Raw genomic sequence first — 15898 nt, 5'->3', positions numbered from 1 at the left:
AAAAACACCGTTATGCAACAAAGTTGATCTTTTAATTGCACAAACGTAATACGAACATTTCCAATTCAGAATGGTCAGTTCCTTGCATATACCAACATCATTTTTAGTATTGTTATAGTTCATGTTACTTAATAGTTTTTATGATGTCAGTGCAGCCGAAAAGCTAGTGGAGTGCTGCCATTCATCACGATAAGGTATTGATAACGGTACTCTTACATAAATCAGTCAGTTACAAATCTCAAAACACTTAAAGATCTTCCAGAACAGCACTTAGAAGTTTTAATGCGAAGATATAGATGGCGATCCTGCGCTGACTGTGATACAGAATAGATAGGTACTAAGCCTCGATGGCCAATGGCGGAACGGTACCCAAGGGATCCTTCGGTATCCCTTTAGGCAAGCGCACACTGACGGCAAATATACAGCGGTATCCTTAGGCATACCGTCGCGATACGTCTAGCCTCTATTTAGATCAGTCTTAAGGTTAAACTTAAAAGCCTGCTGAAGCATCCCTAAGATCACCGAGGCGTTCCGGCGCTAGCCGGCTCGCTATCCCTAAGCTTGCCGCAGCTTTGTTTTCATAGCTACGATCATTGTCATTAAAATTTCAACTATGATGTCATAACATTAAGGTAGTTAGTAGCAGTAGAACTCTTTGTGAAAGAGTTCGTCCAAGAAAGTACTGCAACCTTACCTATGTCTGCCGCCAAGCAATAATGTAATCATCTCTGTGTTCCGGTTTTGAAGGGTAAGGGTGCTAGTGAAATTACAGGCACACACAGAGACATTATTGAGACATTATTTCTCAGGGTCAAGGTCTTAGGGGTACTGACCACGGGGCACAAGGTCTTTGGGGTACTGACCCCTAAGACCTTTGTAATATAAAGCTCTGAGTGGCATTGCAACTGTTATGGATAGGCATATCGCTTATCACCAGTATTGCACTGGTTCGTCCCAACACTTGGTATTCTAATAAAAAAAATATTCGTCTCATAAAAGTCTGTCGTGCCGTCCTGTTAGTGGGCACTGAGCCTAAAATTCCTGCATCGGAAGGTCCAAATCAAAGTTAACATATAAATTATTTGCTCTAATTTAATAATAATTTTAAGTAATAGTTTAGTAATATAATATCTAATAATTTTAAGCCCACTGGGAGATGCGAGTATTGTATAATATTACAGTACTGGAATCGCCATCTATATCTTCGCATTGAAACTTCTAAGTGCTGATGAGATGACAGCTCTTTCGATGTTTCGTGAGTGTATCAGACTGATTTACTAATAACTTGATGGATGGCAGCACTTCATTCGACGATGTGACATGTCGACTATGTGATGTGACGAGGATGCACTGACCACATAAATATTACAAGTAATGTATAGTACAGAACATAAAAAATTGCGTTTTGGTACTACTGATTTTGTACTACTACTTATTCCAGTGCGACCATTGCCACTAATCAAATGATAAAAAGTGGCCATTTAGTCATGAAAAAACTCAAAAAAAAAATCAAAGTTACAAGGGTGTTTTATATTTTTTATGATATACTATGTATCGGAACCAACAAGTCGTGCGCCTGATGTCACTCAGAGTTTTAAATATCTGACAAGTCCCATGTGCCTGTAATTTCACCAACACCCTTGCACTTCAAATCCGGAACATAGTACTACTTGGTACTTGGTGTAATTTCACATTACCGCTTGGTGTGATGAAATCTGCAAGTTGGCAGTACTTCCATGGACGATCTTTTTCACAACGAGCTCTACTTTTTAATCGACTTCAAAAAAAGAAGGAGGTCTCAATTCGACTTTGTTTTTTTGTCATGTATGTTACGCTATAAATTTCTGAACCGATTTTGATGATTATTTTTTGTTGAAAAGAGGTTACCTCAAAAGTAGTCTCATTTAAATTTCAAGAAAGTATTCCACCACTCAGGGTGGCAAACTAGGGGATGAATGATTTTAGAGCTCGGTTTTCTTAGTACTCTATATTGAGATTATTGTGTAGATGTTTGTGTCCAGAAGCTACATTCCTATCCTTTTTGGAGGTTCCAATAATATAATATTTACGTCACGTATTACGTCTTTTGTGTTTTGATACAAATACGTTGCATATAGTTGAATTAATTTATTTGTAATACCAGCGTCATAGTGTAAACTATACAAGCGTAGCTATAAAATTTGTAAAAAAGTAAAATAATGAACAAGAATAAATATTTAACAGAGTTTTATTAACTTGTAGAATAATTAGGTTTTTACTGCATTTATTAGATAATATAAAAAATTCTCCATTCCTTCACGTTTCAATCTAGATCAGATTCTGTTAGGGAATTCACACACGTATTGGACGTTTATGCAAGGCGATGAATGCATTTTGGTTTCAAGAATCTTGATCTATAGCCAAGTAAAAAGGCGAGCACAGACCAATGTATTTTCTGTATTTCATACAAGTCTTGCTATTATTCCACTGCGGACAGTGCTGGAAAACAAAAACAATTAAAATATTAGTATTGACGTCAAATTTTACATTTACTAAGAGAGAGTTTATGGTGAACTAAAATAAGAAACGCCATAAGTCATATATCACATATAAAAAGGAAAACAAAAATATACTACTACAGGAATTAGAAAATGTACAAGCTACACACTACATAAAGAAGGGAACACCAAAGAATACGCTATTACACTTTTATAGAACCGTAACACGGCTAAATTAAAATAGTCGAATAAACTGACTAAAGGAGGTAATTAACAATTTAATGTAAAACAGCAATTTAGTCACAATACGGCTTCACAGTATTAATTGTCCAGCAAAAAGAAGGACTTTAATCTAACGGTGTGGATCCTCAGCACAGGAAACTTGGTACTTGTAAATGTATCCAGAAATACCATAGGGCTTTGGGTAGTCGAAATATAAATTTCGTACGTTGTAGACGCCACTTCCGATAGTTATACGGAAAATTGCGAGCGGATGTCAAGAACGAATTGATGAATATAGTGGTTCACACCGACTGAAGAAATTACACACAGCACACCGACATAAATAGTACATCAGGAGTTTTTTAACTTTTTTGTACACTTCTAATTGCAATATGTTCATTTTTTCCAAGAAAAAACCGCTCGTCAGGACTTCGTCTTGTCAAAAAAAAACCCCCAAAAACAAACCTTCTTTCAAAAAGAACTTAACATTTTTAAATTTCATTAAGTGCCCGATTAAACCACAAAAAGGTCAAAACCAAAAAGAAACTAAGAAAAAAGATGTTCATGCCGCGTATTATGCTCCAGTATCCATCAACTACGGTCAAGCGGCTTAAGCGAGGCCGAGAAGCGATGTTCTATAGTTGGGAGGTGAGGAACTGGCTGCTCCACCAAAAACGTCCTATATCAATCAAAAGATTCGCTTATCGTATGGCGGCCGATCGTTAATAAATTTTTCTATGTCCTTGTTGCAGATCTTTGTTTTGGTTTTCAACGACTTTTTTGACGTCATCCAGGTAATCTATCTGTGAGCCATCTGTGTGAAATCTATTCCTTCATTCAGGTAAATTGAGTTTTAGTTTTCCGTACAAAATAGGAATTTTAGTCACTATGTCCTTCTTCATTATTTAGTACACTAAACTAATTCATGAGTGCTCATTAGTGACAACACGAGAGAATGACATACCTATACGAAATCTCTTCACAGGGTATACGATACTGACACCTTTCAGCAATTGACAATTTTACCCATTTCATTTCTCTTTCGAAAATGGGTATCTACAATCTGGATTTTAAAATGAGGTCGATAATGTAGCGAGCTTATTATCTTGCACTTAAAAATATTTGGGAATATGAGCACATGCAAGTACAGCAGGCAGTGTGTTCAATTTCTTGGTTGTATGCAAAAAAAAGGGTGATGAAGGTGATAAGAACGGTTCTTGTGAAATACTTGGGAGTTGAATACAAATAATTTGTTCCCTAAACAATATAACTTGGGCCTTTTCAAGGCAAGAGTGAATAGGCATTATATAGGTGTGCATGCTCTATCATCGACCTCATCGGCACATCCCATTAGGTGAGTTTTTTTTTATAATATCAAGTGACGTCCGAACAAGTTGTGCGCCTGATGGTAAGCTACACATCTGTCCACAACGTTATAGTGCCATTCAGAGCTTTAAATCGCAAATATCTGAGGGACACTGCCACTATGCCCGTCACCCTGAGACATAAGTTGACAAGTTCCATGTGCCTGAAATTTCACCAGCAACCTTACCCTTCAAAACCGGAACACAGTAATGCTGACATTGCTAAGCTGTTACTGCCACTTTATCTATATAGGTAAGGTGGCAGTACTACCTTGGACGAACTCTTTCACAAGGAGCTCTACTGCTACTACTAAATGAGAAGAAGGTGAAATGCCCTCTTATTTTATACACGAAAAAAAAACAAGAATGTAGTGCGTACAGTACTCAGCTGGTAAAAGGGAGAGGACGGGACGGGTTTGCTGCTTTACGTATTATGGAAAGTAACTTACATAGGCCATCATCGAAAGTAAGCAACCAACGAGTTTGACAGTTGGACACCCCGCCACATATGCCATTTCCGTACCAACGCACCGCGCCTTAATTGTTGGCATAACGTTCTCAAACAGCGGATATTTAACGGCATATTTATCCAACAAAATGTTCACTTCACCTATGTCTATTATTGTTTTGTCTATCATTAAAGACGACCTTTTTAGGACACAGGTGTTTTTAGCGCACTGGAAATAAAAATGCAGTTGAATGTCGTTATGACCTCACTTGTTATAAGGAAGGCACAACACTCATTATGACCGTTCTGCATTCTTAAAGAGACACTTCTTTTCTTTACTAGAAACGAAATTCTAGCTTGAAGGAAGGAACACTTATTAAAAAAATCTTCTATTATTTGATATGCAGGTTTCATGTTTTCTTCACCGTAAGACAATTGATATAATTAAAAGTTGTAACATAAACTCTTGTACTTTATGAACATTTCTGTCACTCCAATCACTGCTAAGGTGCTTTTCCACTGGTGAGGCGAGATAAGGAGGATAAAAGAGACAATTATAACAAAAAAATATTTACTTAAAAATAACAATAAAAAATTTAAAGTTTTCGATGAAAATAAGACCAGCCAACAAAGGCCGCACGGATCTACATTTTTTTTTTATCTCTGTAACGGACACACCATGAATGCGTTAGCTCGCGCACGCCTGCGGGACCTCGCGATGGCTACTAACACCAATCGTGAGATTGTGAGGTATGTATGGCTTAAGATTAAAAAAAAAGGCTTTTCTGCAAATAATTGCAAAGTGCCCCACAATTGAATTTTATGGATGATGATGATGAAATAATTTACTTAATTGGTATTTCAATATTTTTAGTTTACTATCCACAACCTCAGCGCGATGGCTGTTAATATCAACCGCGAGCTTGCGATAGCTATTGATGACATTTTTTTTATAGAAATAGGCCTCGCCTCGTCGCTGCCGGTGGAAAAGCACCTTGCTCTTGTGGAATAACCATATCAGTCGTATTTCACTGCTCTGATGTTTGTGTATATTGCTTTATCCTATAATTATTTTATATGTTTGTTCCATTGTATACATTTGCACTGCACTACAAAGAATACTTTATAATGAAATTAAGAATTCGAAAACAACAAAAATTGGCCTCGAATTTCTGACATATATACCATAACATCATAATTTCCTGGTTTTCTCTGTGATAGATTTGACACTACGTCTGATAGACCGCAGTTTGCTAATTCTTCATCGGAGAATAATGGTGGAAATTTGCAGCACTCGTTGACATTATTCTGGAAATGAGTGATAGTTACATTAAAATACAATACTTCTATTTTCTCAATATCCCTCAGCAATCATCAGATTTCCGAATGCACACGAATATTAATTTCCATGCCCATTAATTATTAGATTTAAAATTTTAAATAATTTGAATTTTGAACAACATACTTTATTGTTGTTTTGTTTTGATTTCCATGTGAACTACATGGAGCATGTAAATTATTTCCTTATTTTTAATAACAATTTACACAATATCAATAAGCAAGTTAACAAAAATATAAAATAAATAAATTGTACTTCTTTCGTATAACTAAAATTTTCTTAATGTCTCCAGACAGCCTATAAATTGTATCGCATCAACCAACTTTACTTTTAAATATTTTTTTTTATAAAAAATAAGTGCGCATTTGACCTCCACCTCACCTGACGGAAAGTGATGATGAGGTCAACAATGTAGCATGCGCACCTAAATAATGCCTATTAACTCTCGCCTTGAAAAGATCCAAGTTATAGCGTTCGGGGAACAAGTCCGTAGGTAGGGAATTCCACTCTCTAACCACTCGCCATATAAATGTGGAAGCGATACACTTCGTGTGAATCCTGGGAATATGAACAACATAGGGGTCGAATCCCAGCCCACGTCTAGTCCCCCGGTGATGGAAAGGGGAAGGCGGAACCTTAATTATAAAAAACACGGAGAATGTGTGGTATATCCTGTAGAATACTGAGAAGCAGGCAACTTTACGGCGGTGTTCAAGGCTCTACAGCTTTGCCTCTACTAATTTCGAGTCACCTATAAGCCAATTGCCATGCTTGTCGATTGAATCTAAGGTGGCCAGTTGGTATTTAGAAGAGCAATCCCATAAGTGGCAGCAGTACTCCATACACGACTGGACTTGTGCTTGTTACAGCTGAAGCAACTGTCCCGTTGGAAAGGATACCTAGTTTCCTGGCTGAATTTTTGGCCATGGATTTAATGTATCTGCCTAAGTTCAGATTGGACGACGGGTCTATTCTAAGTAGCTGGAGACGGTCGGCTATCGGTATGGATTCATTACGAAAAGTCGGAATCAGGTGAAAAGGGACTCCATTTTGTGGAGATATAGACAGTCAAATTTATGCGTTTGGTAGCATTAAATTTGACAAGATTGGCATCGACCCAGTCGAAAACTGCCTTATGTGTCAAATTCAAACGACTAACCATGGACTCTCGACAAGACTGTATTTCTTCTCCATTGACCCTTGCAGTGGTCAAGTACCTGTCCATAACTGTGCTATCATCAGCATACCCAAAGGCTCCTGGAATTAACGTATCATTGACATGCAGCAGAAAGAGAGTTGCGGACAGTAGGAAACCCTGAGGAACTTTATCGCCCGATGTTCGGAAGAGTAACCTTCTAAGACCATTCGAATCGAACGTTCACTCTAGAAATCGAAATAAAGTTGCAAAGGTCAGTGGGAAGCCCGTAAGACGGAAGCTTGCTTAAAAGGCTTGCATGCCAGACCCTGTCAAAGGCTTTAGAAATGTCTAAAGACACTGCAAGGGTTTCGCCATGTCTTTCTATAGCCTCGCTCCATATCTGACAAGCATATACAAGAAGATCCCCAGTAGATCGCCCTCGTCGGAATCCGTACTGGCTATGACTGAGGAGGTCGTTGTCTTCAAGGTACGACAGGAGAAGATTATTAAGTACACGTTCCATAGTTTTGCATAGTAAGTGACTGAGATAGGTCGATAGTTGACAGGGTCAGCTCTGCTTACTTTTGCGCACTTTTTGAGCACAGGTTGCACGTTTGCAAGCTTCCACGACCTGGGAACTACACCAGTCTCAAGTGAGAGGCGATACAAGTTCTCAAACAAGGTAGTTCCTTGAAGCGTTAATGAAAATCATGTTACTGACACAATAGTCAAAATCGTCTAAATTTAAATGAAATGTGTGTATTGTTGTTTCATACCTTTTCAACTTTTTTAAAATTTATCTTTTTTATCAAATTTTTTTAAATATTCTTTACTCTTACGATTACTAAAACGTCACAAGCTACAGAAACACGTGACTTTAGCGGGTTTTCTCCCCTTGTGTAATAAATAAAAAATGTAATAGCAACTCTATATACTTCCAAGTCGACTGAAAGCGTCCGGTCTGTACCAAAGGCAAAGGGCAATTGAATAAAACCCGATGACAGCCGAAACACGAAGTTTGGCGAGGGACAATAGGACAAAGATGAACAAAGACTAGACTATGCTCATAGCACATGAGTAAGTTCATAGTAAGCTGAAAGTCGATTCCAAATTCGAATTCGAATGCCGAAACAGTTTTTGTTATATTTCTTTTTAACATTTCTGACATTTGCGACACAAATTTTATAATACAATATTTTTTGCATACACGAGATTATTTTATGCCTTTCTTCTTATTTCTTTTTTCCAAATTCAAAATTTGGAAAAATTAATTAACAAATTCAAAATTGTCGTGACCTGTATAATTGGTATTTGTTAGTTTCAAATTTCATACGCATCGGTTGAGGAATAACGAAGTAAATCCGTTCGTATGTGTGATTAAAATGAATGTCAAGAAAGCTTCGTTCACGTGTCGCTCACATTGTAATGTTTTGTTATATTACTTTTAGAAACATATCGTATAAAATATGTTTATTTTATTATATTCCTGTTTGTTATCGTATTAGTAAAGTAATTGTACTTGTAGATATTCGAGACTTACCGCTTTAGGAGGCAGTTTCAAACACGCCTTGAGAAAGACCACAGGTGCCACCAGATGGTTTTTGTATTGTATTGATGTCACCTAAAACAAAACATATACTTTGATTAAATTATCTAAATGATCGCTTTAATAATTATATTGCAGGGAAAATGTAATTATATTACGTAATGCGTGCGAACAAACTGCGTAGGATAAAATAAACGTATGTAGTTGATAGAGTATGTATATATTATAAAAAAAAAACTAGCACCAGCAGCATTGTAATGTTACCGAAAGAAAAACTCCGTAACTCAGTTGGGATAGCGTCTGGCACGGTATGCTGAAGGCGCTGGTTCGAATTCAGACGAATCGAAGGAATTTTTCTTAGTGTCGATCTTTGTATTAATAAGTATAACAAACTAGTAGAGTAATTTCACAAAAAATAATTGAATATGGTAGCAAAATGTTGTGGTTTCAATAAGATTAATATTAAAAGCATTTTTGTTAAAACAACTGGCCTTCTTGATTATTTTAAAAAGATATTCTAATACTTTAGACACTATCGCATCAAAACTCATGAACGTTTTGTTGCTAGCGCTTGAATAATCATAGAACGTATATTGGAGAAACGTAGAAACAGACATTCATTATTATAGATAGATAAGAAGGATGTATTTAAGAAACAAACATTAATTACTATATAATATCTCACCTGTGAAAATCTTGCTGAAACAGCAGTTCTACTGAGGTTTATTATAGTTTTAGAGACGTTTCGAGTGTCAGCGCATTGCCAATTGCAGAGCGTCGATACGACATCCGCGAGGCGGTGCCGTCACTACGTAGTAGTAGGTACCCCTAACTAATTTGTGGACTGTAAAGCCAGCACTAAGCGACTGCTCAATAGTGCCGAACGTCGAGTATACACTACGCTGGCGTCGCGTGGACGTTGCAAGACGCTGACGTTCGAAAGATGCTAGTGTGGGTGGTTCTCTTAATATGGTGTTATGCTCGTAGTATGAACAACGATGGTCTTGGTGGAGGTGGTGTTGTAGTAGATACACCTGATAGCACTCCTAACGTACTCTCCGAAGGAAGTCTATATGTAACTGTCATTTGTGGAATTAAATTTAAAATAAAATTTCAATAACTCCCGATACAGAACTGCGTACTTCAAAAGGTTACCCGTACACAGAGTGTCTCACGGCTACGCCACACGGAGGGAAGTACCTTAAATACCGTAGATAGAAAATTTTACTGGAAGAATACTTCATTTTAATTTTAAAAACAATGCGAACTGCATTCAAAGATTAAATAAAAAACTTCTGTCTGAACCGGGAATCGAACCTGCCAAATATGAAAATAAAATACACCTGTAAGTTTTACTATACTGATCAAAAGCCTCAATTATAAGGTTTGTTTTCTTCTAAATAACATAGCATCTTAAATAAAAGGAAGACCATGAAATTTAACATTTGTTATTTAAGGTAGGTATACTTCCCCTCCATGTGGCATGGCCGTGTGACGCCCTGTATACGGTAACATAAGGTATAAGCCAATCACTCGTCGACACCATTTAAATGAGCCCAAACACTATTGTTTTAAACCGACCTCAAAAATAAGGCGGAGGTTCTCAATCGGCATTTGTGAACCGATTTTGATAACTCTTTTTGTTAGAAAGAGCGTACCTCGGTAGTGGTCTCATTTAAATTTGAAGAAAATATTCGACCTCTAAGGGTGGCAAACTAGGGGATGAATCTTGTTTCGCGCATTATACGGTAACCGATTTCACTAAAAGTTGGCAAACAGATGTAATTCCACGATCTTTTGAGGTCGGTTTTGTTAGTACTCTGTACTGATATTATAATGCCGTAAGTACTTGTTGTAGTTGGATGTCTGCTGTGTCAGATGCCTATTTAAATTACCACTATTGTTACACATCCGCAAACCATTGCGCTACCTTTTTACGGTAGCTGGGTTGTAATGGTCCCCAAACAAAAGGTCATTATAATTTAAAATTGTGCTTATTTGTATAATAAGGAAAAGAGTATTTGAGTATTTTGAGTAGTATTATATGTATTTAATCAGCTTTTTGTCATAAAACTAACAAATTCATAATCTTACCTCAAACAACTCTGATTTCATTAACCATTTCATGGGCAGTACTTAAAAAAACCGCACACAAAAATTTCAGTACTTTTCTTGCCTTAAGGCTTCTATTGATTCAATATTTATTTATTTATTTACCGTGACTTAGAATGAATATTTCTAATGCCAAGTGACCTTATGGTAAGAGACGCGCTTATCTATAACAGTTACAGTGCCACTCAGAGCTTTAAATCGCAAAGATCTTAGAGGCACCGCCGCTGCCCTCATCACCCTGAGACATAAGTTAATAAATCCCATGTGCCTGTGATTTCACCAGTACCTTTACCATTCCAAACCGGAGCACAGTAAAGTTCACATTACTGCTTGGCAGCAACTACAGCACTTTAAAATCGCGCTGTTAAACCCATAGTTGTTTTTAGAAATCCTTATAAAAAACAAGATACCCCGAATTATCATATTCTGATATTAAATTTTACGGTAAATGATTTCACTAGCCATGAACGGTTTAAGAAACGACTCTAATAAAAAGTCTTATTAAAGATCGTTAGGTGGCTTAACACTTTCCCACTTTTACTGTTCACAGTAGTAAATAGCAGGCATAATGGGGTTCATTTAGGACCATAAATGAACCACTCTTTTAATTCATTACCATTGATCTGAATACAAATGAGTACCATAACTGTCTACTTATAGATACACGGAGAGGTTAAAACCACGAAATATTAATTAATTAGTTTTTCGAATTCCCGATTTCCGGAAATTTCTCAGCTAGCTAGGCTTTGTATATTTTCACAATGTAGAAGAGCTGTTTAATGCTTGTTTTTAAACTATTACAGTTTTTGTGAATATTTTTTTTAGTATGGGTGAATATAAAAGTATCTACAGTACCCACATTACTAAAACAAATTTTCACTTGTGACTCTAAAAAATGTTTAACTTGGTGAAAGTAACTATGAATTTTTATATAGTGTCACTAGAATTACTTTCGAGTCCAATGTCAGCTTCTTTGGTATGTAGTTTATCTTACGATGCAATACAGCTTCTTCAATAAATCCGGAATTCGAAAAAAGTTATTAATTAAAATTTGGTGGTTTCAACATTCTATGACACTACTTGTATCTATTTGTATACGTTTAATCGTTTATCTACACATTTGGAATGTCCTTATCCAACCACTGAACATCTACAACCTAAACGTCGCAATATGCCCGCCATTTTCTTTAAGCTCTACTTGAAGAAAAATGGCGGACATATTTTAACGAAATCTTTCATATAATCGCACCGAGGATCCATAAGCCATCCTGGACATTCCTGCAAACAAATACCGTGTTTATTAAAAAAAAACCATTAACTATGATTCAAAAAGGACCTTACGAACAATTTTATTCCTCAAGATACTTACAAAGATCATTGTTCTAGCGATGCAAGCAAAAATTTTTTCCGTTGGGCAAGTTTCCATGCCAGGCAATTTCTTTCCGACACATCTTCGTTTTGCATTAGTGACAGCAGGTAAGAACTTTGGATGTTTATTACTATATTTATTTAGAAAATCAATAACGGCTTCTGGGTAAATTTCAGCGTCTGCTAAAAGATTATACTTCTTTGCTAAACATTGATATTTTGGACACTGCAAAAAGTGTGTGGTCAGTGACGTGCCCATATGAACAATTTGTTCAATAAATAAATACAGTTAAAACTTACAATTCTAGATGGCTTTACTTTTTTCTCTACCAACATTTCCGTCTGTTCCGGGAAGCCACAATTGTACATATCCGCTAAAGTAAACATGGGCGGCACTTCGCAGCAGTCTGGAGGAGGGTCCTAGAAACAACAGCCTTTTGAAATACGCTCTAAAACCGAGTATGTAATAATATTATAACCCTTTTCACATACATTTCGTGCATAAGTGTAACCAGGTTACGCCAATAAAGTAAGTTTAAAAAAAAACCACTCCCAGGGCAAACAGCTGAGTTTTAATTTTCTGCTACACGTATTAGATCCCTGTTAGCTACAAAACAAGATAGTTGAGAAGACTAGCGGAATCCACAAGCGTTGCGTCGGCGTTGCGCTAACCTAAGATTTTAACGCACCAATTGCCACACGAGAAAGCAGTGTCGCTTTTTTTATGAAGCATATTTTGCAGTTGGCCGCTGATGGCCTTGATTGCGCCAACGGATTAAAGGGCGAGCTGAAGCCTCATAACCCGTAAAATAAACTGAGCAGCGGGCCTGAGGGCGCATTGTTGCAAGTGGGCATTGACCTCGGCACAGGGCGCTACTGAAGACTTCCGCCAGAAGGGCGTGCTGCGGGAGAGACTCTACCACTGTCGCAACGTAACGCCGCTTAATTATGCACCACAGTACCCCTCCCCGCTTCGTCTCCTGGGCCCTTGTGGCACGTGTCGCTCTGATTATGAATATACAGCGTCACCGTACAGGTGTCGCAATGCTGACGGAACGCATCGTGTAGCATCGGTCTTTCTACTGTCACACGGAACCAGTCCATTCCTTTCTTTTTGCGGTATATTATGTGAATAGAGGTTTCCCATCCCGATTTTACATTTTTATATCGTATTTTATAAATTATATACTATTGCAATCATTGACTTACAAATAAATGGACGACGGGTCTAATACAAAAACCACGAAAAAAATGTCCCAAGTCAACCTATTCGAAATTTAAATTGTAATGTCATCGCAGTATCGCGCTGTCGGTAGAACAATTGAAGACTAAAGCGGAGTGTCGCGCTCTGTATACGATTTTAGCGCCTTACAAGTGCGGACACTTTTTAGCGCGGACCCGACGTCCATATAATTGTAAGTCAATGATTGCAATCAATAATTCTGACCATATTTCAAACGGCATAGTAATCGTAACAGTAAACAACTTCAGCAAACAATTACAATACAACATGTGCTCTCAATCAGACTACTGTACCTATGAGTAACATATATTTTTTTGACTAGTTTGAAATATTTTTTCTCTAAATAGCATTCTATTGTAACGTCTGATCATATTTCCATTGATAATCGTCTTACCAACGGAAATATGATCAGACCTTTTTTGTTATAGCTTGTATACTCGTACTCACCGCGAATGGAGGAGTTTCTATGCATATTTTCGGTATATGCGCTGGTGGTAGCGAAAATATCATCTGAAATTTTCATCAGATTTTTAAGAGAGAAGATTTATAAGAGAAAATATCATCGGATTTTTTAATTATATCGACTCCCTTAATTAGTCTCTAAGACAAGTAATTTAAAATTATTACCTTAAAGCCAGTATTTTAAGGCAGAATTCCCAACAACGCGTAAATGGTGTCAGGGATGCCGCGGCAGAGCTTCAGCAACATGTACTACGGAAATGGAGCGTAGGTACCTAACAATACTGACGTAGTGTTAGCAATATAAACTTCCATTATAATTGCGCATAAATGGCATGAAATTCGGAACGGGCTTAAAAAAACATAGAACTATGCAATGATTGAGTAGCAATAGAGCTCCTTGTGAAAGAGTTGGTCTACGGAAGTACTTACCACTTACCTTACCAATTTGTACAGCCAAGCAATAACGTGAGCGAGTATTTTTATGTTCCGGTTTTGAAGGGTGAAATAGTGTGAGCAGTCTCCTGCTTGCGCGGCGGTCTGCCATGCAGGTAGTGAATGGGCCGTTTAAGGGTGGTGGTGAAATTACAAGCATGTGGGACTTGTTAACTTATGTCTCAAGGTGCAGTGGCAATGCCCCTCAGGTCTTTGCGATTTAAATATCTGAGTGGGCACTGCAACTGCTATAGACAGGTGTGCAGATGGTCCCTTCACTTGGTATCAGAAAAAAATGGTACAGGGGGTGGAGTTAATCTGACGAATTTCAAGTGACACCGAAGGCGGCGTACCGTGCCGTCGTCACGTTCGACAATAGGAAAAACTGCCCTCTGGGACTTGGAGACTGACTTAAGGAATCATGGGGAGTTAAGAAAGTTTCGTGCTGATAAGAGATTCGGTTCATATAATGTTTCATACGGCTATGGGAAAGAGGACAATTTAGCGTAGCATATAAACGCTGCCGCTCTGCCGTGGCAATATCACGGCGTTGCTCTAAAGTCCATCAATAACGTTTTATTATTTATTTACGTACAAAAATATCACAGATCATTCGATTACAATAGAGCACTGCACATGTGCAATATAGCTCGTATGCACGGTGTCACACAATGCGACATATTTATAACTTAAACTTACGTCACGGTTAGATATAACGAATACTTAAAAAGAGCAGTTTACTACTAACTACTAATATTTGAAATATTAGCAAATCCGTATGATAATTAAAGAGGTAACTTGACCATTGTTTGGAGATCAATAAACCAACCCATTTAACCCTTTAGTTTTTAATAAATATTAAATTGTAATTAAGTATTGGTTTTTACCTTACATTATTAAATTTCTTTAAATAAAATTATTCTTACCTCCAGTAACGTTGCTAATAAAACTATGACAATGAAGTTGTGCATTGTAACTTCGAAGTGAGGACGACGTCTACATGGTCGACGCTTTATAAATACCAGTCTGCTTGAGATGTAAGCAAAATTACATACAATAGAATAGTTCAAATGAAGTTTTCACAGAACAGCCACTTGATTGAAATGAATGGTTGGACTTACTTTTGGTGGTCAATTAATGTCGCTCATCAGATAAAAAATACCTGGTAGGTATTTAATTCCAGCGTTTTTCAAAAGAGCAGGGACACGCAAAATTAAATAGTGTTAACGTAGCTCGTAAATCAAAATTATAGACTACTATAATTTGAATTTAATAATGGCGTCGTAACAGAGTGCTACTATAGTGTTATTTACGAATGTTCAGTTTTTTTTTAATAAGTAAATAAGTGCGTATTTGACTTCCACGTGACTTGAAGGAAAGCGACAATGAGATCGACGATGTGGTATACACACTTAAATAGTACCTATTCACCCTTATCTTAAAGAGGCCCAAGTCATAGCGTTCAGGGAACAAGTCTGCAGGCTGTCATCATATAAATGTGGAATGCGAATGTGAATCTTTGGTATATCCACAACATAGGCGTGGAACCTCAATCCACGTCTAGTCCCACGATGATGGAATGGGGAAGGCGAAATTAAATCATGCAATTCCATTGCAAACTCTCGTGACAATTACGTTCAATTCGAAATTATACACGGGGCAAACCCTATTAATTAATTATTGAGTTGATTTCAGTCACTACCATGATAACACTTATTAAAATATGTCATAATTCTGTCGATATATT

General features: G+C 37.2%; 1 protein-coding gene and 1 long non-coding RNA gene across 2 annotated transcripts; both read right to left on the bottom strand.

Annotated features, from left to right (window-relative positions):
• Positions 1–5696: 5696 nt before the first annotated feature.
• On the bottom strand, positions 5697–11922 carry LOC113229847. The gene is made up of 3 exons (XR_003310441.1): positions 11896–11922; positions 8529–8609; positions 5697–5819 (listed from the first exon to the last, which is right to left on the bottom strand). It is a non-coding gene; the product is annotated as an uncharacterized LOC113229847 (long non-coding RNA).
• Positions 11923–11964: 42 nt separating this feature from the next.
• LOC113229740 lies at positions 11965–15122 on the bottom strand. The gene is made up of 4 exons (XM_026463423.1): positions 15078–15122; positions 13705–13767; positions 12315–12434; positions 11965–12240 (listed from the first exon to the last, which is right to left on the bottom strand). Exons 1-4 carry the CDS (start codon positions 15120–15122, stop codon positions 11965–11967), a joined length of 504 nt encoding a protein of 167 aa, XP_026319208.1.
• Positions 15123–15898: the final 776 nt, after the last annotated feature.

Source organism: Hyposmocoma kahamanoa, unplaced genomic scaffold (assembly GCF_003589595.1).
Source record: "Hyposmocoma kahamanoa isolate Upper Pololo Valley unplaced genomic scaffold, ASM358959v1 62, whole genome shotgun sequence".
NCBI lineage: Eukaryota > Metazoa > Arthropoda > Insecta > Lepidoptera > Cosmopterigidae > Hyposmocoma > Hyposmocoma kahamanoa.
Note: the sequence above shows the minus strand (reverse complement) of the source record. Positions and strands in the feature narration are given on the sequence as shown.

Excerpts from the sequence above, each read along its gene's own strand:
- LOC113229740 (XM_026463423.1), bottom strand. The coding sequence starts at position 15,122 with ATGCACAACTTCATTGTCATAGTTTTATTAGCAACGTTACTGGAG. Across the intron at positions 13,768-15,077 it reads TATTAGCAACGTTACTGGAG|ATGATATTTTCGCTACCACC; the intron begins GTAAGAATAATT and ends TGAAAATTTCAG. Across the intron at positions 12,241-12,314 it reads AAGTAAAGCCATCTAGAATT|TGTCCAAAATATCAATGTTT; the intron begins GTAAGTTTTAAC and ends CACTTTTTGCAG.